General features: G+C 44.1%; 1 protein-coding gene and 1 long non-coding RNA gene across 10 annotated transcripts in view; one reads left to right on the top strand and one right to left on the bottom strand.

Moving 5' to 3' along the window:
• LOC137840121 (uncharacterized) overlaps positions 1-25,165 on the bottom strand; it is an 83,306-nt gene that overhangs the window by 14,927 nt on the left and 43,214 nt on the right. For 3 of the 9 annotated variants that reach the window (XM_068650059.1, XM_068650053.1, XM_068650054.1), the window contains 8 exons: positions 21,366-21,537; positions 20,882-21,061; positions 11,336-11,458; positions 9,138-9,268; positions 9,006-9,036; positions 8,806-8,908; positions 2,116-4,757; positions 632-898 (listed from right to left, as the gene is read on the bottom strand). In XM_068650059.1, coding sequence (XP_068506160.1) covers positions 843-898; positions 2,116-4,757; positions 8,806-8,908; positions 9,006-9,036; positions 9,138-9,268; positions 11,336-11,458; positions 20,882-21,061; positions 21,366-21,537 — 3,438 coding nt within the window. In that variant the 3' untranslated portion in view covers positions 632-842. The remainder of the gene's footprint in view (positions 1-631; positions 899-2,115; positions 4,758-8,805; positions 8,909-9,005; positions 9,037-9,137; positions 9,269-11,335; positions 11,459-20,881; positions 21,062-21,365; positions 21,538-25,165) is intronic. The other 6 variants (XM_068650055.1, XM_068650058.1, XM_068650057.1 and 3 more) reach the window with 6 other exon arrangements.
• On the top strand, positions 19,547-20,071 carry LOC137840122 (uncharacterized). The gene is made up of 2 exons (XR_011086574.1): positions 19,547-19,685; positions 19,762-20,071. It is a non-coding gene; the product is annotated as an uncharacterized lncRNA (long non-coding RNA).

The following is a 25,165-nucleotide window of genomic DNA, read 5'->3' as shown; positions in this document are numbered from 1 at the left end:
CGAATTGAGTTACTCGGCTCGAGCTTCGGGTGACTTGAGAGGGATTGGCGTCGTAAAGAAATTAGATTGATTCTGGTAGAGTTAATTTAACTCGGCTGGTTAGATTACGGACGAATCCCCTTACCCCGGCTGGTCCAAACCCGTTAACGGGAAGCCGGTGCCACTGATAAAAAGTGCGCGTTTGACAATATATATATATATATATATATATACACACACCGTAATTTTTGGACTATAAATCGCGTTTTTTTTCCATAGTTTGGGTGGGGGGGGGCGACTTATAACAAGGTGCGATTTATATGGGGTTTTTTTTCAAAAAAAAAAAAAAAGTGAAACCGCGATAGACAAACCGCGATGTAGCAAGGGATTACTGTAATTTGAATTTCAAGTGACGTCAGCAGCGCGGCGTGGCGTGCGCGGCAGTAGTTTAAAAAGGACAAAGATTGATCACGGGATGACAAAGATGACTAAGGGCCCCACGTACTACCGGCATCATTAGCGGCTTTGTTTCTAAATGACACGGAGAATGAAGAGTTTGAAGGATTTAAGGATTTGGAGTGACACAGAAGGTTTGGAAAACTATTATGGCTTTTACACACGCCCGGTCGTATTCTATAGTGCTCTCTTTCACCTCTGTGGATGGAGGTCTGGAGCCGGCGATCGTCCGGGTGGCTGTCCGAGGACGGTGGATGGGGCTCGGTCATGGCTTTTACGCACGCCCGGTCCTATTCAATGGAGCTCTCTTTCACCTCCGTGGATGGAAGTCTGGGGCCGCGCTCGACCGGGTGGCTGTCCGGGGACGGTGGATAGGGCTCGGTCATGGCTTTTAAGCACGCCCGGTCCTATTCTATGGAGCTCTCGTCCACTTCCGTGGCTGGAAGTCCACGCCGCCACACGCCTGGAAGTTTGTTTTGTTAAAAAAAAGAGACGTTTACCAAACCCACGTCTTTCCTTGAACTTTTTTAACGCTACAATATAGTTATATAGTAGATCTGTGGAATTTGATCGATGGATTTAATGATTTAGAGTGCACAGATGGGTTGATAATACTATTGCTTATATAATTGTGATTTGATATCTAATTTATATATCGTTATATGGGCCTGTGGAATATTTTGAATTGCAAGCGCCGTCAGCCGTGTTGACAAAGGACGATCGATGGATTTAATGATTTGGAGTGACATAGATGGTTTGATAACATTATTGCTTATATAATAATAATTTGATATATAATTTATATATCGTTATATGGGCCTGTGGAATATTTTGAAGTGCAAGCGCCGTCAGCGGCGCGCACGCATTGTTGACAAAGGACGATCGATGGATTTAATGAATTGGAGTGACACAGATGGTTTTATTAACATGTTATTTATGTAATAGGCGACCACGATTGTGAGTGATGTGAGTCACCCCGCTCACTCTTTGTTTTATCTTCTGCTCTCTGGGAAGAGGTACAGGAGCCTGCGCTCCCGCACCACCAGACTCACCAACAGCTTCATTCTCAAGGCTGTTAGGATCCTGAACTCTCTTCCCCCTCCTGCGTAGCGTCCTGTACTTTAGCGCTATATTCTGACTGTCTGCTGTATGCACACTTGCTCCATTTTTGCTCCTCTTATTTCAAAGTCAAAGTCAAAGTCAGCTTTATTGTCAATTTCTCCACATGCCAAAGACACACAAAGAAACCGAAATTTCGTTCCCCCCTATCCCACGGTGACAAGACATGGCTCACAACAGACAAACAAGTAAACAAGTATAACAAAAGCGTGCTGAATAAATATTGAATAAATAACACAACAATAAATAAATAAATAAGAGGAGCAGAAAAAAAAAGGAGCAAGTGCGCGTACAGCAGACATTCCCGAAAATAGCGCAACAGTGCCGCACGCTACGCAGAAGGGGGTAGCGAGTTCAGGGCCCTAACAGCCTGGAGAAAGAAGCTGTTGGCGAGTCTGGTGGTGCGGGAGCGTAGGCTCCTGTACCTCTTCCCAGAGGGCAGAAGGTCAAACAAAGAGTGAGCCGGGTGACTCACATCTCTGGCAATCGAGGTTGCCTTGCGGGCGAGATGGGAGGTGTAAATGTCCTTCAGGGAGGGGAGCGAAGCACCAATAATCTTACCAGCCGTATTCACTGTGCGCTGCAGGGCCTTCAAGTTCTGTTCACTGCAGTTACCACCCCAGACAGCGATGCAACTGGTGAGGACGCTCTCAATGGTGCCACGGTAGAATGTAGACAGGACTGCCTGAGGAGCACATGCACGCCTGAGCTTCCGCAGGAAGTACAGGCGGCGCTGAGCTTTCTTTGCCAGTGACGAGGTGTTTGCGGACCAGGAGAGGTCCTCACTGATGTGCACCCCCAGGAACTTGGTGCAGCTCACCCTCTCCACCACAGCACCGTCGATGATCAGCGGCAGGTGTGTTGTGTGACCCTTCCGGAAGTCAACAATGATTTCCTTGGTCTTATTGACGTTCAGCAGGAGGTTGTTGTCCCTGCACCACGTGGTCAGAAGGTCAACTTCCGACCTGTACCGAGTCTCGTCGCCCTTCGTGATGAGACCCACCAGAGTCGTGTCGTCAGCAAACTTCACGATGCGGTTGTCGCTGTAGGTCGCAGTGCAGTCATGCGTTAGCAGGGTGAAGAGCAGTGGACTGAGCACGCAGCCCTGGGGGGCCCCCGTGCTCAGCGTGATGCTGGCGGAGATTTTGTCGCCAACACGCACCACCCGAGGCCTCTGACAGAGGAAGTCCAGTATCCAGTTGCAGAGGGAGGTACTGAGGCCCAGCTCGTCGAGTTTGCAGATGAGTCGCTGCGGCACAATGGTGTTGAAGGCAGAGCTGAAGTCCACAAACAGCAACCTCACATATGAGTCCTTTCTCTCCAGGTGGGTGAGGGCCGAGTGGAGGGCAGAGCAGATGGCATCCTCAGAGGACCGCTTGGCACGGTACGCAAACTGGAAAGGGTCAATGGTGGGGGGGAGAGCGGACTTGATGTGCTCCATGACCAGCCGCTCAAAGCACTTCATGATGATGGGCGTCAGTGCCACAGGGCGGTAGTCATTGAAGCAGGACGGTGCAGGTTTCTTCGGCACAGGAACGATGGTGGCAGCCTTGAAACACGAGGGGACGATGGCCTGCTGCAGGGAAACGTTAAAGATGTCCGTGAAGACACCCGACAGCTCCCCAGCGCAGTCCTTCAGCGCTCGACCCGGGATGTTGTCAGGGCCCGCCGCCTTACGGGCGTCAATAGCGGCAAGCGCCCTCCTCACACCGTCGGCAGAGAGGCGCAGGGGCTGCTCGTGTGGGGGGGGGGTGGTCTTGAGCGGGCAAGTGCTGTTCTGGGCGTCGAAGCGAGCAAAGAAGCGGTTCAGATCGTTTAGCAGACGGACGTCGCCCTCACAGCTCCTCGGCGCGGGCTTGTAGTCCGTGATGGTCTGAATGCCCCGCCAAAGGCTACGTGGGTCCTTGCTGTCCTTGAAGTGGGTGGAGACCTTGCACGAGAACGCCTTCTTCGCTTCTTTGATGCCTCGGGACAGGTCGGCCCTCGCTGTCCTCAAGCCAGCCTCATCCCCCGCTCTGAAAGCCTTGTCCCTGGCCCTCAACAGTCTGAGGACAGCCCCCGTCAGCCACGGCTTCCAGTTCGCGCGAGTGACGACGGATTTCGAGCAAGTCACATCATCGATGCACTTCGTGATGTAAGAGGTATCAGAGTCAGTATACTCCTCTATGTCCGTCCAATCGTTGGAGGTGGCTGCCTGCTTAAACAAGTCCCAGTCAGTGGTGTCGAAGCAGTCACGAAGTGCATCGGAGGCACCCTCAGGCCACACTCGAACCTGCCTCCGAACCGGCCTGGATGCCTTTACCAATTGTCTGTATGCGGGCAAAAGCAAAACGGTGAGATGGTCAGACAGCCCCAGATGGGGGAGGGGGGTGGCTTTGAAAGCTCCCTTTTGCGCCGAGTAGACTAGGTCCAGGAAGCTGTCTCCACGTGTCGGAAAAGGAACATGCTGGTGAAGCCTCGGGAAAACAGACTTCAGGTTGGCATGATTGAAGTCTCCAGCGAAGATGGTGAAACCGTCAGGGTGCGCTGTTTGCTGTTCACTGACAGCCTGGTACAGTTCACCAAGCGCCGCGATCCTGTCTCCTTCGATGTTGGAAGGCGGGATGTATACCGCGACTAGCAGAATCGCGGTAAATTCCCTCGGCAGATAAAAAGGACGGCACTTAATGATCACAAACTCCACAAGCGGCGAGCAGTGCTTACATACCACCACAGAGTCCCGGCACCATTCTTCTCGGATGTAGACGCATATTCCACCTCCTCGCGACTTTCCCCCTCGTACAATGGCACGGTCTGCCCGATAGCACGCTAGCCGCTCCAGATGCACTGCAGAGTCCGGAATGTTGTCACTCAACCAGGTCTCGGTGAACACGAGCACACAGCAGTTCCGCACCGTCCGGTTCGTAGACCTCAGCAGGCGAACGTAATCCATTTTGTTGTCCAGCGATCGAACACTCGCCAGAAGAATGGAGGGCACCGCCGGTCGCGCTGGGTTGGCCGCCAGCCTGGCCCGGACGCCTCCGCGCTTGCCCCTCTTCTGCCTCCTCGCACACCGTTTCCGACGGCTCCCAACCGGGGGAGGAATAGCGGGTGAGGTCGGCGACGTTTCAGGACGTAGCAGTCCGAGCGCCTTTAATGTCGACACTTCAAAGTCCAGAACGCCGCAAAACCCACTTCTGCCGATGTCAAGCAGAACCTGCCTGCTGTACTTGTAGCACGGACGAGACGAACACACAAGACTGTCGGACGAACACTCATTAGACGAACAAATCACCGTACTGACGGGACAGAGAGTGGCCGCTGCGTGTGCACGCGCCATTTGTGTTATTTGTTTATTTATTATTTATTCATCACTTTTATTTATTCATTGTTTGTGCCTTCTTGTTTTTATTTTTTTGTGTTGTTTACTTGTATGTATATTAAAGTCAAAGTCACAATGATCATCGTCACACACACATCTGGGTGTGGTGAAATTTGTCCTCTGCATTTAACCCATCCCCATGTGATTTTGATCCATCCCCTGGGGGAGAGGGGCGCAGTGAGGTGCCGTGCTCGGGAATCATTTGGTGATCTCACTCCCCAATTCCAATCCTTAATGCTGAGTGCCCAGCAGGGAGGCAATGGGTCCCATTTTTATAGTCTTTGGTATGAGCCGGCCGGGGTTTGAACACACAACCTTCCAGTCTCAGGGCGGACACTCTACTACTAGGCCACTGAGCTGGTATAAATATTGTGTACTATGTCTTGTCACGGTGGGATAGTGGGAACGTAATTTCGATTTCTTTGTGTGTCTTGGCATGTGAAGAAATTGACAATAAAGCAGACTTTGACTTTGAATAACTCTGAATGTTACGTCAGGCCCGTTCTCAGCTCTTCGTTTGTGTTTATGTCACGTTAGCATACCTATCGTTTAGCCTGTTGTTGCTCGTTCATGTCTGGTCTTGGTGTTGGATTTTTTTCGAATAAATTTCTCCCCCAAAATGCAACTTATACTCCGGAGCGACTTATATATGTTTTTTTTCACGTTATTGGGCATTTTATGGCTAATGCGACCTATATTCCGGAGCGACTTTTAGTCCGAAAATTACGAGATTTATATATATATATATATATATATATATATATATATATATATATATATATATATATATATATATATAGTATAGAATTAAAATAATGTATTATTATTATTACTAATATCTAATGCAGTGGTGGGCAATTAATATTTACAAGGGGCCACATGAAAAACCTGAGTTATGTCAGAAGCCCACACCAACGATAATTTAAACCTGCTCAACTTTATTCCATTGTAATATGCACTAAATTATTTATTTTAAATAGCTGGTACTGGTAATTAGAAGACTACAATTATTCTGTTTATATTTATATTAGGCTATGTGAAATTGTGGTGTATAGGTCAAATAAAAATTCATTAATCAGTACAATTTATTCTTAACTTCTTTAACTTTTCCTCAAACTGTGAATTACAACACATATATAGAAACATATCAATGTGTCCTCAACCCGCCTTGTTACGGTACGTCGGGAGAGTGACACATTCTCAAATGCGCTCTTTTTCTCTGGGCATATCAGAGTCCAATAAGCACTCCTTAATAAAAACTTCTCCTGACCGATGCATCTCTGTGGGTGTGAAGTTTGATAAAAAGTCCTTGTTGGGCTTGCAGTTTTGCTAGCAATGCATCACCCTCTGTTGCGCGCTCATTATTTGACAGATTTCTGTATTTTTCCTCATGCTTGGTCGTGTAGTGGCGACTCAAATTATATTCTTTAAACACAGCGACCTGTGTGCCACAAACCAGGCACACGGCTTTATATATATATATATATATATATATATATATATATATATATGAAACTCCAACTCGATGAAACAGTGGAAAACCACACTTGAAGCCAATGGCAAGCCACTTGCACACGTGACCATCAAATGTGGTATATACCAAGGAGACGCTCTGTCCCCAATGCTGTTCTGTATAGGACTGAACCCCCTCAGCCAAATAATCAACAAGACGGGCTATGGATACCAACTCAGGAATGGGGCCACCATCAGCCACCTCCTCTACATGGATGACATAAAGCTGTACGCTAAGAACGAGCGGGACATTGACTCCCTGATCCACACTACCAGGATCTACAGCTCTGACATCGGAATGTCATTCGGACTTGAGAAATGTGGCCGCATGGTGACTAAAAGAGGAAAGGTAATCCACACAGAGGGGGTCTCACTCCCAGAAGGAACAATAGCAGACATTGAGGACAGCTACAAATACCTTGGAATTCCACAGGCAAATGGCAACCTTGACGAGGAAACAAGGAAAGCAGCCACAGCCAAATACCTCCATCGAGTAAGGCAAGTCCTAAGAAGTCAGCTCAATGGCAAGAACAAGTCCCTAGCCATTAACAGCTACGCCCTACCAGTAATCAGGTACCCTGCAGGAATCATACGGTGGCCAAAGGAAGATATACAGACCACAGATATCAAGACACGGAAGCTCCTAACCATGCATGGAGGGTTCCATCCCAAGTCCAGCACCCTGAGACTGTACACTAGCCGTAAAGAAGGAGGCCGAGGACTAGCGAGCGTGAGAGCCACGATCCAAGATGAAACATCCAAGATCCATAAGTACATCAGGGATAAGGCCCCAACGGATGACGTGCTCAGTGAATGTCTCAGACAATGGGCATCAAAGGAAGATGAGGTGCTGGAGGGACCATCATGGGAGGACAAGCCCCTACATGGGATGTACCACCGAAACATAGCTGAAGTAGCTGATATCCAGAAATCCTACCAATGGCTAGAAAGAGCTGGTCTGAAGGACAGCACAGAGGCACTGATCCTGGCTGCACAAGAACAGGCCTTGAGCACCAGAGCAATAGAGGCCCAAATCTACCACACCAGACAAGACCCCAGGTGTAGATTGTGCAAAGAAGGTCCTGAGACAATCCAGCACATAACTGCAGGGTGTAAGATGCTGGCAGGTAAAGCATACATGGAGCGCCATAACCAAGTAGCTGGAATAGTGTACAGGAACATCTGTGCAGAGTATGGACTGGAAGTCCCAAGATCCAAGTGGGAAACACCTCCAAAGGTGGTAGAGAATGACCAAGCCAAGATCCTCTGGGACTTCCAGATCCAGACAGACAGAATGGTAATGGCGAACCAACCGGACATTGTGGTGGTGGACAAAGAGCAGAGGAAAGCCGTTGTGGTTGACATAGCCATCCCAAATGATGGTAACATTAGGAGAAAGGAACATGAGAAACTTGAGAAATATCAAGGGCTCAGCGAAGAGCTGGAGAAGACCTGGAGAGTTAAGACGTCAGTGGTACCTGTGGTCATTGGAGCACTAGGGGCAGTAACCCCCAAACTGGAGGAGTGGCTGAAACAGATCCCAGGAAAAACATCTGACATCTCAGTCCAGAAAAGTGCAGTACTAGGAACAGCAAAGATACTGCGTAGAACCCTCAAGCTCCCAGGCCTCTGGTAGAGGACCCGAGCTTGAAGGGAAAAAGAGACCACCCACGGGGGGTGAGGAAAAAGTATTATTATTACTATCTAATGTAATTGTCATTATCTTAGTTATAATTTCATGATCAGACCCTGGCTGCAGCACAGCAATGGGGGAAATCTGGGGGGTGGTCACACACAGACAGGAATGACTACATCATCCTCATGTTTATGTCTGTGAAGTTCCTTCTAAAAACACTGTAGTTTGCGTGTGTCAATATCCTGCATGGACTTGTCATATCCTGTCTGTCATGTCCTTTTTTTTTTCTTTTTTCAATTTCTAGTCTTGATTTGGACTTTGCCTTGTTTACTTGTTCCTGTTCTATTTTGAAATCATGATTGTCCTCATTTCAAGTCACTTGCCCTTCTTCATGTGTCATCAGTTCTAATTTTTACCAATTTTAAAGGAAATGAGAAGCCACTTGGAGTGGCTGCAAATCTAGGCGGTTATGTTCACACCCACAATGGTGCAAAACATCCACTTTTAACTGTGCCAACCTCTGTGCGTCTGCCAAAATACCAAAATCTAGTCAAGCCATCTCCACGTAAAAACCTGGCCCAATCCCATTCATTTTGTTTATCCCTAAACTGTTGTCTCACCGCTTCCCCTAATTTGTATTTGGAGGGACGAAGACAAAATACATTTAGACTTGCGATGTTATTACTTGGAGCTGTGTGCTTGTTGGGTCATAAGCAGACTAAGTATAGCAGTGTGTGTTTACCTGATAACGTTTTTAGTTTGGCTTTCTGCAATCTTATCAACTTTCTTTTCTTGCTTTTGGTCACTGCTTCTACTCCAATTTGGAACAGGCTTGTCACCAGTGTCTGTTTAGATCATTACATTTGTTCAAACAAACAGTAGTTCAATATAATGCACAATATGTGAAAGCATTTTAACTGTAGAAAATAATTAAATGTTTACCTCTGGTAGCGGTACACACCAACACTTCTTCCTGAAAATTAGAAATATTTGATCTGGTATGAATAATTGCTCTCATTCTGACTGGACCACAAACTGAAATAAAATACATTGTTGTATTTTACTGAAACGTACCTCAGTTTCCACTCTATATGCCATCGATTCAGCTTCTTTTGTCTGTGTGGCAATTGGCTCCTTGGCTACTTCCTTTTGTCTCTCTCTAGTGACCTCATGTGGTGTATCGTCAAATAATAAACTTGATACTGCTGAGAAACAGACAACATAGAAATACAATTATGACAATAATAGTAAAAATCAATAAAGACTTTTAAGTAAATAAATGATCAATAAACAATATTAATACACTATTTGTCATTCAGGGTGAAGGAATGAGGTCGAAATACAAAACGTCCTGCCTCGCTACAAAAACAGATATGCTCAAACCTCATTGAATAAAGTACATAAGCAGACAAGTATATTGACATATTAAATAAATAAATAAAAGAAACATTTTAAGCATATAATTATACCTACACACCAAATCAATAAAGAAGACATAACTAGACATTTTTGATAAGTGGTGATGAGAAAGGTTTTCATAACTTTATGATCTGATATATTTCTGAGGACTATGAAATAACAAATGACTTTTGATATATTGCCTAAATAGCTTAATGACCCTTAAGGAACTGTGGAATGCATGCCTGATGTTTTTTCTCTGAATCATGGACACAGCCAGAGTCGTCTTGACCGTTCAGTACTTGATTGTATCTTATGTTTTGACTAATGCTAGACGCCAGTTTTTGATTACTACTGAACGTTCTGCACAGAGGGAAATATTTTGGCCTAACAAAGAAAAGATACGGTTGGAAACATGATTAAACTAAGAATATAATGATGTAATCAAAGACATGAAGTATCAAAAGCACAAACTTTACATAGTCAGGTAAGAGCAATAGATTAATGATGTCACAGCCAAAAGCTAACATAAATTCGCACAAGATGACACAATTGGAAGAATGAGGTACGATAGTGTATGTCCAAGATTGGAGGAGAATGTTCACAGGAAGGTCACGTGGAGATAAAACCAGCAGGTGCCAGAAGGAGCCACCCGAGAACTCGGCCAAAGATGATCGCCAAGGCCGAGAGATGGGATGGAAGACAACAGCCCCCTCCACACACACACACACCAACAGCCCCCCACCTACACACCGAATCGCCCATAACCAGCACCACTCCCATGGAAGCAGACTCTCCTTCGAACTTGCCCCACCCCGAAGACTCATCGCCCATCAATCCCGGCCCACAATGTGCTACTGAATATAAAACTGATCTAACAACCTTGGACTTTGCCTTTTCTGAATGGAGAACCAGCGCTGTATTGTACTTTCCTGAAAACAGAGCTTTTTGAACAAGAATTGTGATTGAACTCAACCAATCTGTCTAAGTCTAATTTCTGCTTCAGTGTCTTTGCATTTTCCTAAATCTGAAGAAATCAAACGAGCACGCAGTGAGTAAATTGGATAACAGATGATTGGCAAAGGCTTTTGCCGTGAGGCGCAGATAACGCGCTCCCTAAATTGTGGACAAAATCCAACAAGGGCAATCAAGGTCACCTTACAGACATACTCATGAATACAAGAGCATTTCGAAATGCAAAATAAGTATTGGTATTGGATGGCGTATGCAAGTTAAAAAAAAGAGTAAAATCGTGTCGAGAAAATAGTCAATGTCACAAAGGGATTGTGAAAAAGAGTTTCAGAGATGAGCCGTGCAACTCACAAAGAAGGATAAATAAGTTTGAAGTGAGGAGAATGGAGGAAGAAGTGCATCGAGCATTAATAGGTAATTTGGGATCTCAAGCAATTGTATTCCAGATACGATCCATCGCTCGACTAATTTGTTTCTGTTAACTTTGAAGCGCAGATTTGAAATACAGGTGCTGTGTATTTGGTAGAAATTCCTCTACTCACTCACAGGGGAAACCAGCGTTTAGGTGTTTCCTGATGTGGTTGGCATAGTACAATGGTCAAAACATTCTACATTTCGAGGTTACAAAGGGCAGGCAGCATAACAATATGTTGTGACAAGAATGTCAAAACAATTGGGTAATATATTTAAATAAAAAAGTACTTTTCAATAGAATAGCTACGTACTTCTAATTTTCATTGTGCCATCATTTCTAAACAATTGTTATGCATTTGGGTGGTAAGATGTTAGTGGTATTATTGCAGATAAATGATTAACAATTTATCAATGAAACGTTATTCACTCCAAACTAGGATTTTTACTATTGTACGTACATGTGGCCTGTCAATGCTGTTAGTTTTTACCTTTCAAATCCATGTTCTGAATCCTCTTGGCTATATTAAACCTCTGGTTTGGGCCACCTATACTCTCCACCTCCCAAAGTAGATCTGTGTCTCCTGGGTACTGACACAGGTATTTTTCACACACTGTGAACAGATTCCATTATTTTTATAAATTAAACCAAATTGATCACAGTTATTAGAATAGTCTATGTACAGTACTGTTTAGCTAAAAAAAAAAAAGTAATTAAGAAAAATCTAAGATGTCATGCATTTTATTTTAAATGAAAAAATATTAGAGAGAGAGCAGAGGTGGGGAGGTCGGCTCTTCTCATACGACTCCACTTCCTGAGACGGATGAGAAGAGCCGACCTCCCCACCTCTGCTCTCACCACCTTCTACAGAGGTGCTATTGAGAGCATCCTGACCAGCAGCGTCTCTGTTTGGCATGGCAGCTGCCTAGCTGCAGACAAAAAGGCGCTGCAGAGGGTGGTGAGGACAGCAGAAAAGATCATCAGGTCACCCCTTCCAGCCATTCAGGAACTGTACACTTCACACTGTACCAAGAGGGCAATGAACATCATCAAAGACACTACTCATCCTGCACACAGACTGTTCTCCCTTCTACCATCAGGGAAGCGGTACCGCAACCTGCGGTCCCGCACAAGCAGACTGAGTAACAGCTTCTTTCCTCAAGCCATCAGACTCATGAACACACTGAGGAAAACCACTTGAACATTCCAAAGTCACCATGCCACTTGGCACTTTACTCTTGCACCTTATTTACAGTTATACACTTTTTCACTTTACTTCTATGACCACTGATTGTACTTCTGCTGCTGTGTATGTATGTGTGTGTGTGTGGGTCTGTATTGTCAATACTCTTATTACACACCGTGTGTGTGTGTGTGCGTGCGTGTGAATGTGAGAGAGAGTATTTTATTGTATAGTACTGCACATGTTTATCAGCATGTTTTTAGTTAATCTGCACATTGGAGACTGGTAAAACGCAATTTCAAACTTCTGTGGTAACCCTGTTACATAGATCTTTGACAATAAAGTAAACTTGAACTTGAACTTGAACTTGATATTAGACAATACTTTGCACTCCCAAACCAAGCCAAACGTGGTTAAGCCAGAGAAGCAGGAGTATGCTGTAAATTGGTCTGATATTTGCTTGGTATAACAGGTTAGTAATTTTTAATAAGTAGCCTCACGTTTCACAAAAGCCATGTGTACACTAGTGTAATTACAAACAATCACGTAAAACCTATAGCATAATTTGATCACTTTTGTTGATGTATTTTAACAGACTGTTGATTTACAGTTAGAGCTAGTCTGAAATTAAATCTTGTAAAATGAGTTGTAATTGGCCCGCACAGTGGGGCACTGGTTAGCACATCCGCCTCAAAGTGCAGAGGATGCGGATCCGGCTTTCCTGCGTGGAGTTTACATGTTCTCCCTGTGCCTGCTTGGATTTCCTCCAGGCACTCCGGTTTCCTCCCATACAGTGATCCCTCGCTACTTCGCGTTTCTTTTATCGCGGCTTCACTACATCGCAGATTTTTTTTTCCCAAATAAAAAAAACATTTAAAAGTCAAAACAACATTTTTAAATTTAGGAAACATGAGTCTAACCTTTAGGACAATGTAGTATTGGTCCAAATGTTCGTTTACATTCCTTTAGAAGTCCGGTTTTGCGTGTTAGCACGATCGCGAATTAGCATCTTTCCGCTAACTCGTTAGCCTGCCCAGTACTTCTTGTTGGTGACCGTACTTCAATTATAACAATTATCCGCGATAAACAAGGGATTACTGCATTCCCCCCAAAAAAACATGCATGGTAGGCCGATTGAGCACTCTAAATTGTCTGTAGGTGTGAGTGTGAATGGTTGTCCGTCTATGTGTGCCCTGTTATTGACTGGTAACCAGTTTAGGGTGTCCCCCGCCTACTGCCCAAAGTCAGCTGGGATAGGCTCCAGCACGCCTGCGAGTCGCGACCCTCATGACAACAAGCGGTCCAGGGTGGTTGGTTGTAATTAGGGTTGGGCATTGTTCTGCACAGCAGACATTGAATAAGTCATTAGTTCATATATCACGGTCTGGTTTGGTGCTGCCACACAAATAGAATACATTGGATTGCATTGGACAGTTAGGACTGCTGAAAAGATCATCGTAACCCTACCTGTTAGAGATTCGCTCACTCCAACTTATTTTGCAAGAACCACACGGGAGACAAGTAGTTCCTTTTAGACACCTGCAGGTGGAGAGTCCATTCGTCGCTGCGCGTGCAGCGATGTTCGAATGGAGGTCTGAAGTCTCCCAACTGCAAGGACATATTTATTAAGAAAAACAGAGTGGGGGGAAGAGCAGGCTGAATAGGAAGCCCTTGTGCTCTAGTCAAAACATATCAGGGGATGTTTTACGACCTTGTGGAGGATGGGACAAGGTAGGTTATTTATTACCGGTTGCATTCCAACATAATCATACGATAAGGATAATCTGAAAAACCCTAACACTACCCGCATGAAAAATCCTCAGACCTTCCACAGCCTGGTCACCACCTCTTCCAATTCCTTCCTACAAGTTGGCATTATTGAACTATGCACAATAAAACCATCAGACTTTTCAATTCTTCTCTCTTGCCATTAAACCTCTAAACAGTTGACTCACAATTCCATGTCGTCTTTTTGCATCTTTTTCTAAATTTTGCAAACCCCTGTGTGACATTACTGTGTTCATTATCACCTACACACCGCAGCCTAAACTTCCCCAAATGACGAATCCAATCAGAAATCACTTACTGACATTAGCACGAGTGGTGGATGGGGAATAAAGGAATGAGTTCAGGCCTATGTATATGAAAACACACACAAAATGAGTTGTTGCGCTTAACATTGGTTTGCTGTGAAGTAACTTTTTGTACCAACTTTGAATAGGGACTTTTTTGTGAGAGCCCTTTGCACGGTGGTTGTGGGGAGGTATAAACGTGTGGTGGTATTTTTGGAAGTTGAGCAGTGGATCTTTTCTATATGGATTGTCAAATTTAATTAAATACACTGCTAAACAAAAAGCGGAACACAGAATACAACACAATGTAACTCCAAGTAAATCTGACTTTTGTGAAATCAAACTGTCCACTGTCCATGTTATTTTAGCGTTCCCTATGTATATTCCTTTTGTCTTTTTGAGCAGATGTATAAGATACCCTTCTGCACATTGGTTCAATAAAAAAAAGTGATTCCCTCCATCCCTGATATACAGTTCTGCTCACCATTATTGGCACTCATTAAGTAAAAGTACAGAATGTGGAATATCTACTGGAAAAAGAATGAATCAAGTGAAACATTTTATTTATATAGAAACAAGCATTATGAGGAAACAATAGAAAACAAAGTGTGTTGTGTCACTTGTATTAGCCCCCTTTCCTGTAAATCAGTATGGGAACACATCGTGACTCTCCGTTAGTGAATCACAAATGAGAATTCAAAATAGTTTGTGCCCATGTGACAAATTAGTAACCAACGAATGATGACGTTCATGATTTTGAAAATTACGTGTTTACCTTTATCTTTGTCACAATGGTGAACACAAAAGAGCTGTCCGAGGACATCAGAAGTTCTATAATTCGTAAATACAGTGGGGCAAAACAGTATTTAGACAGCCACCAATTGTGCAAGTTTTCCCACTTACAAGATGAGAGATGCCTGTAATTTTTATCATAGGTACACTTCAACTATGACAGACAGAATGGGTGGGGGAGAATCCAGGAAATCACATTGTAGGATTTTTAGTGAATACAATGGTAAATTCCTCGGTAAAATACAAGTATTTGGTCACCTACAAACAAGCAAGATGTTGGAATAATTGGATGAGGCACTGATCAAGTCCGTTCTCCCCCCCCCACCATTGACCCTTTCCAGTTTGCGTACCGTGCCAAGCGGTCCTCTGAGGATGCCATCTGCTCTGCCCTCCACTCGGCCCTCGGCTGACGGGGGCTGTCCTCAGACTGTTGAGGGCCAGGGACAAGGCTTTCAGAGCGGGGGATGAGGCTGGCTTGAGGACAGCGAGGGCCGACCTGTCCCGAGGCATCAAAGAAGCGAAGAAGGCGTTCTCGTGCAAGGTCTCCACCCACTTCAAGGACAGCAAGGACCCACGTAGCCTTTGGCGGGGCATTCAGACCATCACGGACTACAAGCCCGCGCCGAGGAGCTGTGAGGGCGACGTCCGTCTGCTAAACGATCTGAACCGCTTCTTTGCTCGCTTCGACGCCCAGAACAGCACTTGCCCGCTCAAGACCACCCCCCCCCACACGAGCAGCCCCTGCGCCTCTCTGCCGACGGTGTGAGGAGGGCGCTTGCCGCTATTGACGCCCGTAAGGCGGCGGGCCCTGACAACATCCCGGGTCGAGCGCTGAAGGACTGCGCTGGGGAGCTGTCGGGTGTCTTCACGGACATCTTTAACGTTTCCCTGCAGCAGGCCATCGTCCCCTCGTGTTTCAAGGCTGCCACCATCGTTCCTGTGCCGAAGAAACCTGCACCGTCCTGCTTCAATGACTACCGCCCTGTGGCACTGACGCCCATCATCATGAAGTGCTTTGAGCGGCTGGTCATGGAGCACATCAAGTCCGCTCTCCCCCCCACCATTGACCCTTTCCAGTTTGCGTACCGTGCCAAGCGGTCCTCTGAGGATGCCATCTGCTCTGCCCTCCACTCGGCCCTCACCCACCTGGAGAGAAAGGACTCATATGTGAGGTTGCTGTTTGTGGACTTCAGCTCTGCCTTCAACACCATTGTGCCGCAGCGACTCATCTGCAAACTCGACGAGCTGGGCCTCAGTACCTCCCTCTGCAACTGGATACTGGACTTCCTCTGTCAGAGGCCTCGGGTGGTGCGTGTTGGCGACAAAATCTCCGCCAGCATCACGCTGAGCACGGGGGCCCCCCAGGGCTGCGTGCTCAGTCCACTGCTCTTCACCCTGCTAACGCATGACTGCACTGCGACCTACAGCGACAACCGCATCGTGAAGTTTGCTGACGACACGACTCTGGTGGGTCTCATCATGAAGGGCGACGAGACTCGGTACAGGTCGGAAGTTGACCTTCTGACCACGTGGTGCAGGGACAACAACCTCCTGCTGAACGTCAATAAGACCAAGGAAATCATTGTTGACTTCCGGAAGGGTCACACAACACACCTGCCGCTGATCATCGACGGTGCTGTGGTGGAGAGGGTGAGCTGCACCAAGTTCCTGGGGGTGCACATCAGTGAGGACCTCTCCTGGTCCGCAAACACCTCGTCACTGGCAAAGAAAGCTCAGCGCCGCCTGTACTTCCTGCGGAAGCTCAGGCGTGCATGTGCTCCTCAGGCAGTCCTGTCTACATTCTACCGTGGCACCATTGAGAGCGTCCTCACCAGTTGCATCGCTGTCTGGGGTGGTAACTGCACTGAACAGAACTTCAAGGCCCTGCAGCGCATAGTGAATACGGCTGGTAAGATTATTGGTGCTTCGTTCCCCTCCATGAAGGACATTTACACCTCCCATCTCGCCCGCAAGGCAACCTCAATTGCCAGAGATGTGAGTCACCCGGCTCACTCTTTGTTTGACCTTCTGCCCTCTGGGAAGAGGTATAAGAGCCTCCGCTCCCGCACCACCAGACTCGCCAACAGCTTCTTTCTCCAGGCTGTTAGGGCCCTGAACTCGCTACCCCCTTCTGCGTAGCGTGCGGCACTGTTGCACTATTTTCGGGAATGTCTGCTGTACGCGCACTTGCTCCTTTTTTTTCTGCTCCTCTTATTTATTTATTTATTGTTGTGTTATTTATTCATTATTTATTCAGCACGCTTTTGTTATACTTGTTTGTCTGTTGTGAGCCATGTCTTGTCACCGTGGGATAGGGGGGAACGAAATTTCGGTTTCTTTGTGTGTCTTTGGCATGTGGAGAAATTGACAATAAAGCTGACTTTGACTTTGAAGAGCCTTATAATTTACAAGTTGGATGACCTTGGTCCAGCATAGTTTTCTGTCTGTCTTTAGAGAATTCCTTATCTCTCAATACAATGGTAAATTCCTCGGTAAAATACAAGTATTTGGTCACCTACAAACAAGCAAGATGTTGGAATAATTGGATGAGGCACCGATCAGTCTGGCCAATGGCCTTATAATTTACAAGTTGGATCACCTTGGTCCAGCATAGTTTTCTGTCTGTCTTTAGAGAACTCCTTATCTCTCAATCTTGTGTGCGGTCTTTACTCCTTTCCTTTTTCGGTCATGAGCACAACACTCTTATACCAGAAAAGCTCTCTGTTTTCTATTTAAGTCAACTCTGTAGATTGCTGTGGATCGAGATTGTTTGTCTGTAAGTGCTATAGAAAAGACATCTGTTGAAGTAGTTGCATATAAGTCTTTAAGTGTTATAAAAAAGACATACATATCTGTTGAAGTAGTTGCATATACCGTACTTTCCGCACTATTAGGCGCACTTAAAAACTTAAAATTTACTCATAAAACCACAGTGCGCCTTATAATGCAGAGCGCCTTATATATGGATCAATTGATGAATTTGTTGATCCATACTGGTAGTACACAGCCCTCTGCCAAAATGTTTCAGTATGTTTTAGTACGACTAGTAAATTACAAGGTCGCATCGCTTCCCAGCATTAGGCAACCGTGGTCGGGGGGCGTCACTGAATAGCTGTTGTACCTGCAAGGCTATTTCATTTCAAAATAGGCTGTTCCGTTAATGTTTTCGAGTACGTTTACGGATCAATATCCAACGGAATCATAAATAAGCAGCACCAATGTGTTAAATCAGTCTTTAGTCAGTTCTGATCGCATTAATGGGAGAGTGTTTGAGAAACGTGATTGTTTACAGGGGGCTGCCACGCCACTTTGCTGAGGCTCATGGGAGTCTGCGAGCTGAGGCTCATGGGAGTTTGCGGGTGGCTAATGCTATAATGATAGCTGCTATACGCACGAGGCTATTTCATCTCAAAATAGGCTGCTCCGTTAATGTTTCGAGTAAATTTACGGATGGATATGGAAGGGAAACATAAGTAAGCAGTTCCAATGTGTTAGATCGAACTTTAGTCAGTTCCGATCATTTTATAGGAGATAGTTTGAGAAACGCGATTGTTTACAGGGGTCTGCCACGACACTTTGCTGAGGCTCATGGGAGTTTGCAGGTGGCTAATATTATAATGATAGCTGCTATAGGCACGAGGCTATTTCATCTCAAAATAGGCTGCTCCGTTAATGTTTCGAGTAAATTTACGGATCGATATGGAAAGGGAACATAAGTAAGCAGTACCAATGTGTTAGATCAGGGGTGGGCAATTAATTTTTACAAGGGGCCACATGAAAAACCTGAGTTGTGTCAGAGGGCCACACTTACGATAACTTAAACCTGCTCAATTTTCTTCCATTGTAAAATGCACAAAATTATTTATTTTAAATAGTTGGTACTGGTAATTAAAATAATACAATTATTCTGTTTATATTTATATTAAGCTATGTGAAATTGTGGTGTAAAAGTCAAATAAAAAAACAATTATTAATCAGTACAATTTAATCCTAACTTCTTTAACTTTTCCTCAAATGACAAAGCCACTCCATCTCTGGGTGTGAAGTTTGATAAATAAAAAGTCCTTTTTGAGCTTGCAGTTTTGCTAGCAATGCATCAGCCTCTGATGCGCCCTGTTTATCAGACAGATGTATTTTTTCTCATGCTTGGTCGTGTAGTGCCGACTCAAATTATATTCTTTAAACACAGCGACCTGTGTACCACAAATCAGGCACATGGCTTTACCTTTCATTTCTGTAAAGAGATACTTGGCAGTCCATGTCTTGTTGAAAACACGGCGCTCCTTGTCAACTTTTTTTTTCTGAGGGTCAGCACACGTTTCTCGGGCAGCATTACTTCGCACTGTTCACCTTCACTCACAGCTCACATACACGTACGCTACACGGAAGTGCGACGCCTTTCAAAATAAAAGCGTAACAGTTGTATTGTACGCACGACACAAATTCTTTTTTTTTTTTTTTTTTAAATTACGATTGGCCACCTGCGGGCCGGACAGAGACGCTCAAAGGGCCGGATGTGGCCCGTGGGCCGTAATTTGCCCACGTTTGTGTTAGATCAAACTTTAGTCAGTTGCGATCATTTTATAGGAGATAATTTGAGAAACGCGATTGTTTACAGAGGGCTCATTGGTTGTGGATGCATACCGCAACCCTAGTGAACCTCAGTTTGTTGCAGTATAGCTTCTATTTTATGCGCCTTTTAATCCGGGGGACCCTATATATGAAACAATTTCTAAAATAAAAAATTCAATGAGGGTACGCCTTATAAGTGCGCCTTTGGTGCGAAAAATACGGTAAGTTATCCCATATTTACTCAATATTAGTATTGTGTGAAACTTAGCAAGAAAGTCTAGCTGCATTGTTTCACAGGAAAACGATACTCAACACGCTTCGAGATATCTAATCAAGGACAACCAGCCAACCAACTGCCAACCGGCTGAGGAGTAACAGGACAGACTGCACTGCTGAAGTCACAAAACGGCCAAGGTCTCGCACCACATAACAAAGTTAGCTAATCAGCGTTGCTACAGCTCCAAACTCCCCTCCCTTTAGTGTAGCAATGCCTTTGTAACCAGGGCAACCTAAATCATTAAAAAGAGGAGAACGCAGAGTAAGAACTCAGAATGGGTGGAGACTGTAACTGAGCGTTCTCTGTCATTCTCCTTGCGAGTAAAACAAATACTGGTTGTCTTCTCCTCTTTGTTTCCAGTGTGTGAATTAATGTCTGATGGTACTTAGACCTGACATAAGATTTCTGGTGGTTACAGAGCTGTAACATCTTTTTTTAGATGCTCCACTGTCCTCCACTCGTTACCTGTATTAGTGGCACCTATTTGAAGCCGTTATCAGTATAAAAGACACCTGTCCACAACCTCAAACAGTCACATTCCAAACTCCACAATGGCCAAGACCAGAGAGCTGTCAAAGGACACCAGAAACTGTAGAAATTGTAGACCTGCACCAGGCTGAGGAGACTACATCTGCAATAGGTAAGCAGCTTTGTGTGAAGAAATCAACTGTGGCAGCAATTATTAGAAAATGGAAGACATACAAGACCACTGATAATCTCCCTCGATCTGGGGCTCCACGCAAGATCTCACCCCGTGGGGTCAAATTGAAGTCTTTAAAGTTTGGTGCAAATGGTTGAAAAAATACGTCAAACTTCCAAAGACTCGAAGGGTAACCTGAAAAAGTCTGAGATCATGGTTTCAACATGTACCACACGCCGCACACTGAACCAAACAAGGTATCATGGGCAAAGGCCTCGGAAGAAACCATTGAGTTAAGCATATAAAAGGAAACAGCGAAACTTTGCCCGAGTACCTGGACAAACTACAAGCCTTCGGGGAAAATGTTTTCTGGAAAGACTAAACAAAAACTGAGCTTGCTGACAATGTATACAAAAAACAATGTATGCAAAAAATGAAGGGGTGCCATAACAATGAGAAGGACTGGAAATCTCACAGGATTGTAAATGAGACATACGTACTTTTGTAAATGGCTTTGGTGAGTGGATATCTCAATCCCACACAGTCGTCTTGGAAACTCATCACAAAGTCCTCCAGCATGTTAAGGCCAAAGCCATTACCACGATGATATTTTGTCACAAAAATTGAGTCCATGACAGGAAGCTGGTATTTTCTTGTTGAAAAAGAATTATATAAACTGCCTATAAAAGAAACAAAATGATGCACGAAAAACATTTTTACTTGAATGTATAAAACCTGGGGGTTTTTTTATGTTTTTTTTGTCTTTTACATTTTATTTTTAATATTTGTTAACTGCTTCTCAATTTTGAATGACTGTTTTCAATTTTAAAATATTGCTTGAACCATTCATAATAAATTTATATCATGGCAACAGTTTGACCATTAAACAAAATCATTTGTGTGTGGAATTTTCTTTTAATTAGGACTATGTTGGATGATAATCATTGTCAAAGAACAGTTCATCCACAACAAAAGGTAAGTCACCTGACGGTTTGACTGAGTAGAAGCCAACTGCCTCTCCGTTACTCCAGTAAATCTTTGCAAAATCCTTCTCCCCATGGCAGAGGAAGGGAAGTTCTTCTGGGTTCATCTCTCTTACTCTGTAGATCACGCGATTCAACACATACAGCACTAGTCTCTCTCCAATTGTCTGCACCTGGAGGGCACACAGAAATATACAGTATATAAAATCTTGCAGAACAGGCAGTCACAACCCACAGGCTGGCTGCACTCAGTGTCCTCTAGATGATTAGTTTCCTTCACAGTACCTGACCAGTTTTAAGTTGTATTAAACCCATTCACCACTCAAGGGCAGACAATGCACATTAGTAGCACTTTAAAAGAGTCAATCTAAATCACAGCCTAGCCTCGTTTTGCCTTGCTTGACCTGACATGGCCTCCATTGCTTCTCCATTACAACAAGCATCAATTAACTGGGGCGGGATCATCTGAAGCAGGGGTGTCAAACTCATTTCACATTGTGGGCCACATACTGCCTCAGTAGATGTCAAGTGGGCCGGACCATTAAAATTATACCATACTATGCTATAAATAACCAAAATATCATGTCTTTCCTGTTTTTTTGTTGCAAAGAAGCACAAGAACATGAGGAAAATGTTGAAATTTAATGAACATTCCTTTTACAAAACTTTAATAGCATTACATTAACATAACTTAGAATATTAACAGTAATGCACTTAAAGATTAAACGAGATTAATGAAGAAAGGAATTTTTAAACCATTTACACATGCATATAAAATTAAATTTAATCCCTGCCTAGACCATACAAACTAAGGAGAATGCTCTTAAATGTGTAAAGAAGGAAGTATTCACATGTCCTGTAAATGTGTCAACTTCATACATGAAATACAAATACACATGCAATACATATTGAACATTCATTGAGTTGCATGAACAGTAGAAATCCACCATACTTTTTTGTAGTGAAGTTGCTGACTAACATTAAATTGCACATTTTTTTAATCACCACAGTAAGGATTCATCTTCACATAGCTGTATTTTTTTCAATGCAAACAGTATCTCAGGCAGCATTTTAAAGGCATTAGACTAGTCCGGACTTGTTTTTGTTCCTGATACTTGGCATCTTTTGGCCTGTACAAGTGCATCAATACCAGGTGCCATGGTCATTTAAGTGCTTGTTTGTGAGCCTTGAACGCATTTTTGTTTTATTGATATTCATTACTGAGAAAATTTGTTCACAAAGGTCGGTTGTCACAAACATGCACAACATTTTAGCACCCAGGGCTGTTAACTTGGGGTACCCTGATAGTAGTGAAGGAATGGGGTCAAAATACAAAAAGTCCTGCCTAGCTACAAAAACAGATGTGCTCAAACCTCATTGAATAAAGTACATAAGCAGACAAGTCTATTCACATATTAAATCAATAAAAGAAACATTTTAAGCATATAATTATACCTACACACCAAATCAATAAATAAGACATAACTAGACATTTTTGATAAATGGTAATGAGGAAGGTTTTTATAAACTTTATGATCTGATAGATATTTCTGAGCACTTTGAAATAACAAATGTCTTTTGATATATGGCCTAAATAGCTTAATGACCCTTAAGGAACTGTGTAATGCATGCCTGATGTTTTTCTCTAAATCATGGACACGGCCAGAGTCGTCTTGACCGTTCACTACTTGATTGTATCTTATGTTTTGACTAATAATGCTTGACACCAGTTTTTGATTACTACTGAACGCTCTGCACAGAGGGAAATATTTTGCCTAACAAAGAAAGAATGAGGTACAACAGTGTATGTCCAATATTGGAGAAGAATGTTCACAGGAAGGTCACGTGGAGATAAAAACAGCAGGTGCCAGAGGGAGCCAGCCAAGGACTCGGCCAAAGATGATCGCCAAGGCCGAAAGACGGGATGGAAGACAACAGCCCCCACACACACCGAATCGCCCATAACCAGCACCCACTCCCATGGCGAACTTGCCCCACCCCAAAGACTCATCACCCATCAAACTCGGCCCACACTGGCATGTGCAGCTGATATAAGCTAACCAAAGAACCTTGAACGTTGCCTTTTCTGAATGGAGACTTTCCGCTCTTGAAGGGCCCAGCGCTGTATTGTACTTTCCTGAAAACAGAGCTTTTTAAACAAGAATTGTGATTGAACTCAACCAACCTGTGTAAGTCTAATTTCTGCTTCAGTGTCTTAGCATTTTCCTAAATCTGAAAAAATCAAACGTGCACGTACAGGTGATTGGCAATGGCTTTTGCTGTGAGGCGCAGATAACGCGCTCCCTAAATTGTGGACAAAATTCAACAAATGGTGACCAGCCGACGTGATTTCTTCAGAAGGGAAAGTGCATGCTCCATAAAGGATTCTTCTTTCTCCGCTCTTGCTCAACAATATTGCAGTCTGATCGGCACAAAAGGTAAGGGGGAACCTTTTTTTTCTCTCTCCCAGTTCAGCAATATTGTGGAGTGAAAGCGGAATACAAAAATTAATAATTTCAGCTCTGTGTTCAGGAATGGTGGTTGTATAGAAGTGTGTGTTTGTGTGGAACTTGGTAAAAGTGATTTGTGGAAAAAATTAAAAATACAAAAACAGGTGAAGGCGTTAAAAATACAAAAACAGGTGAAGGCGTCGCTGATATAGCAGGGCGGATGCCGAGCGACTCTAATAGTGTGACCTTAGAACATTATAGGGCTGTCTAAGGCGAGGGACATCTGGGATGTCCGAGTCGTGGTGAATTAAGAGAAAGGTGGTGAGGACTTTGTCTGATCAGCAAAGGGCGCTCACATCGCTGGAACTCGTGGGATGCCAGTGACTAGCATATGGGCACCTGAGTGGCCTCAATAGTAGACACTTAGGAACTTATATACTGTTGCCTAAGGTCGGGGTCGATTGGATCGGCCAGGCCACCAATACGAGTCGGGGACTCGTGAAAAAAAAAAAAAAAAGAAAAAAAAAAAAGGTGAAGGCATCGCTGATATAGCAGGACGGATGCCTGGCGACCTCAATAGTGTGACCTTAGAGACTTATATTGTTGTCTAGGGCGAAGGGTAACTGGGTTAACCAGGTCGCTATATAATTGTTGAAGTGTGTCTATGATGATATTGTGTGGAAAGCAGGCTTGGCTGTCAGATGGGACAGCGGCGCAGCTGAAGAAGTGAGTGATTAGTTGTGGTGCTGTTCATGGGATGGAAGTGATGATTTGTGGTTCATGAAGAACAATAAGTTGATTTGTATAAAATTGTTGATTTTATTTTTATTTTGCATGAGAGTTGGAGTCAGAAAAAGGGTCTAACAAGAATTTGATAAAGAATGTATATTTAATTAGCATGAAGGTATATATACCATTGTATGGTGGGGTTAAACTGTAACCATTTTTGTTTTCAAAAGGGTGCGGCTCTAAAGTTTGGGCCAAACGGTCAGGTGGGCACAAATGCATATTTTGGACAGAGGTGGGGGGTTGCATTGTAACAGGCTCTCATGTCTATGTTGTGGGCCCGTGTGTTTGTTCATGTGTATGTTTGTCTTTGTGTATCAGTTCGTTATAAAGGATGGAATTGCGTTAAATTGGTGCACGGAAACGGTGTGCTAGACAATGGTTTATCAGATTTGCATTGTTAAATGTAAAAATTAGAAATTATAGAATAATCTGAGGGTTGCGGGCAGAAACTCGTCAAACGAGGAGAGTGCCCAGCCCTCATAAAAATGTGAGAATAAGAGAGAACATACATAGTAGAATTGGATAAAATTAAATTGTGATTGCAGATGTTACATTTAGGAGG

Source organism: Syngnathus scovelli, chromosome 3, assembly GCF_024217435.2.
Source record: "Syngnathus scovelli strain Florida chromosome 3, RoL_Ssco_1.2, whole genome shotgun sequence".
NCBI lineage: Eukaryota > Metazoa > Chordata > Actinopteri > Syngnathiformes > Syngnathidae > Syngnathus > Syngnathus scovelli.
Note: the sequence above shows the minus strand (reverse complement) of the source record. Positions and strands in the feature narration are given on the sequence as shown.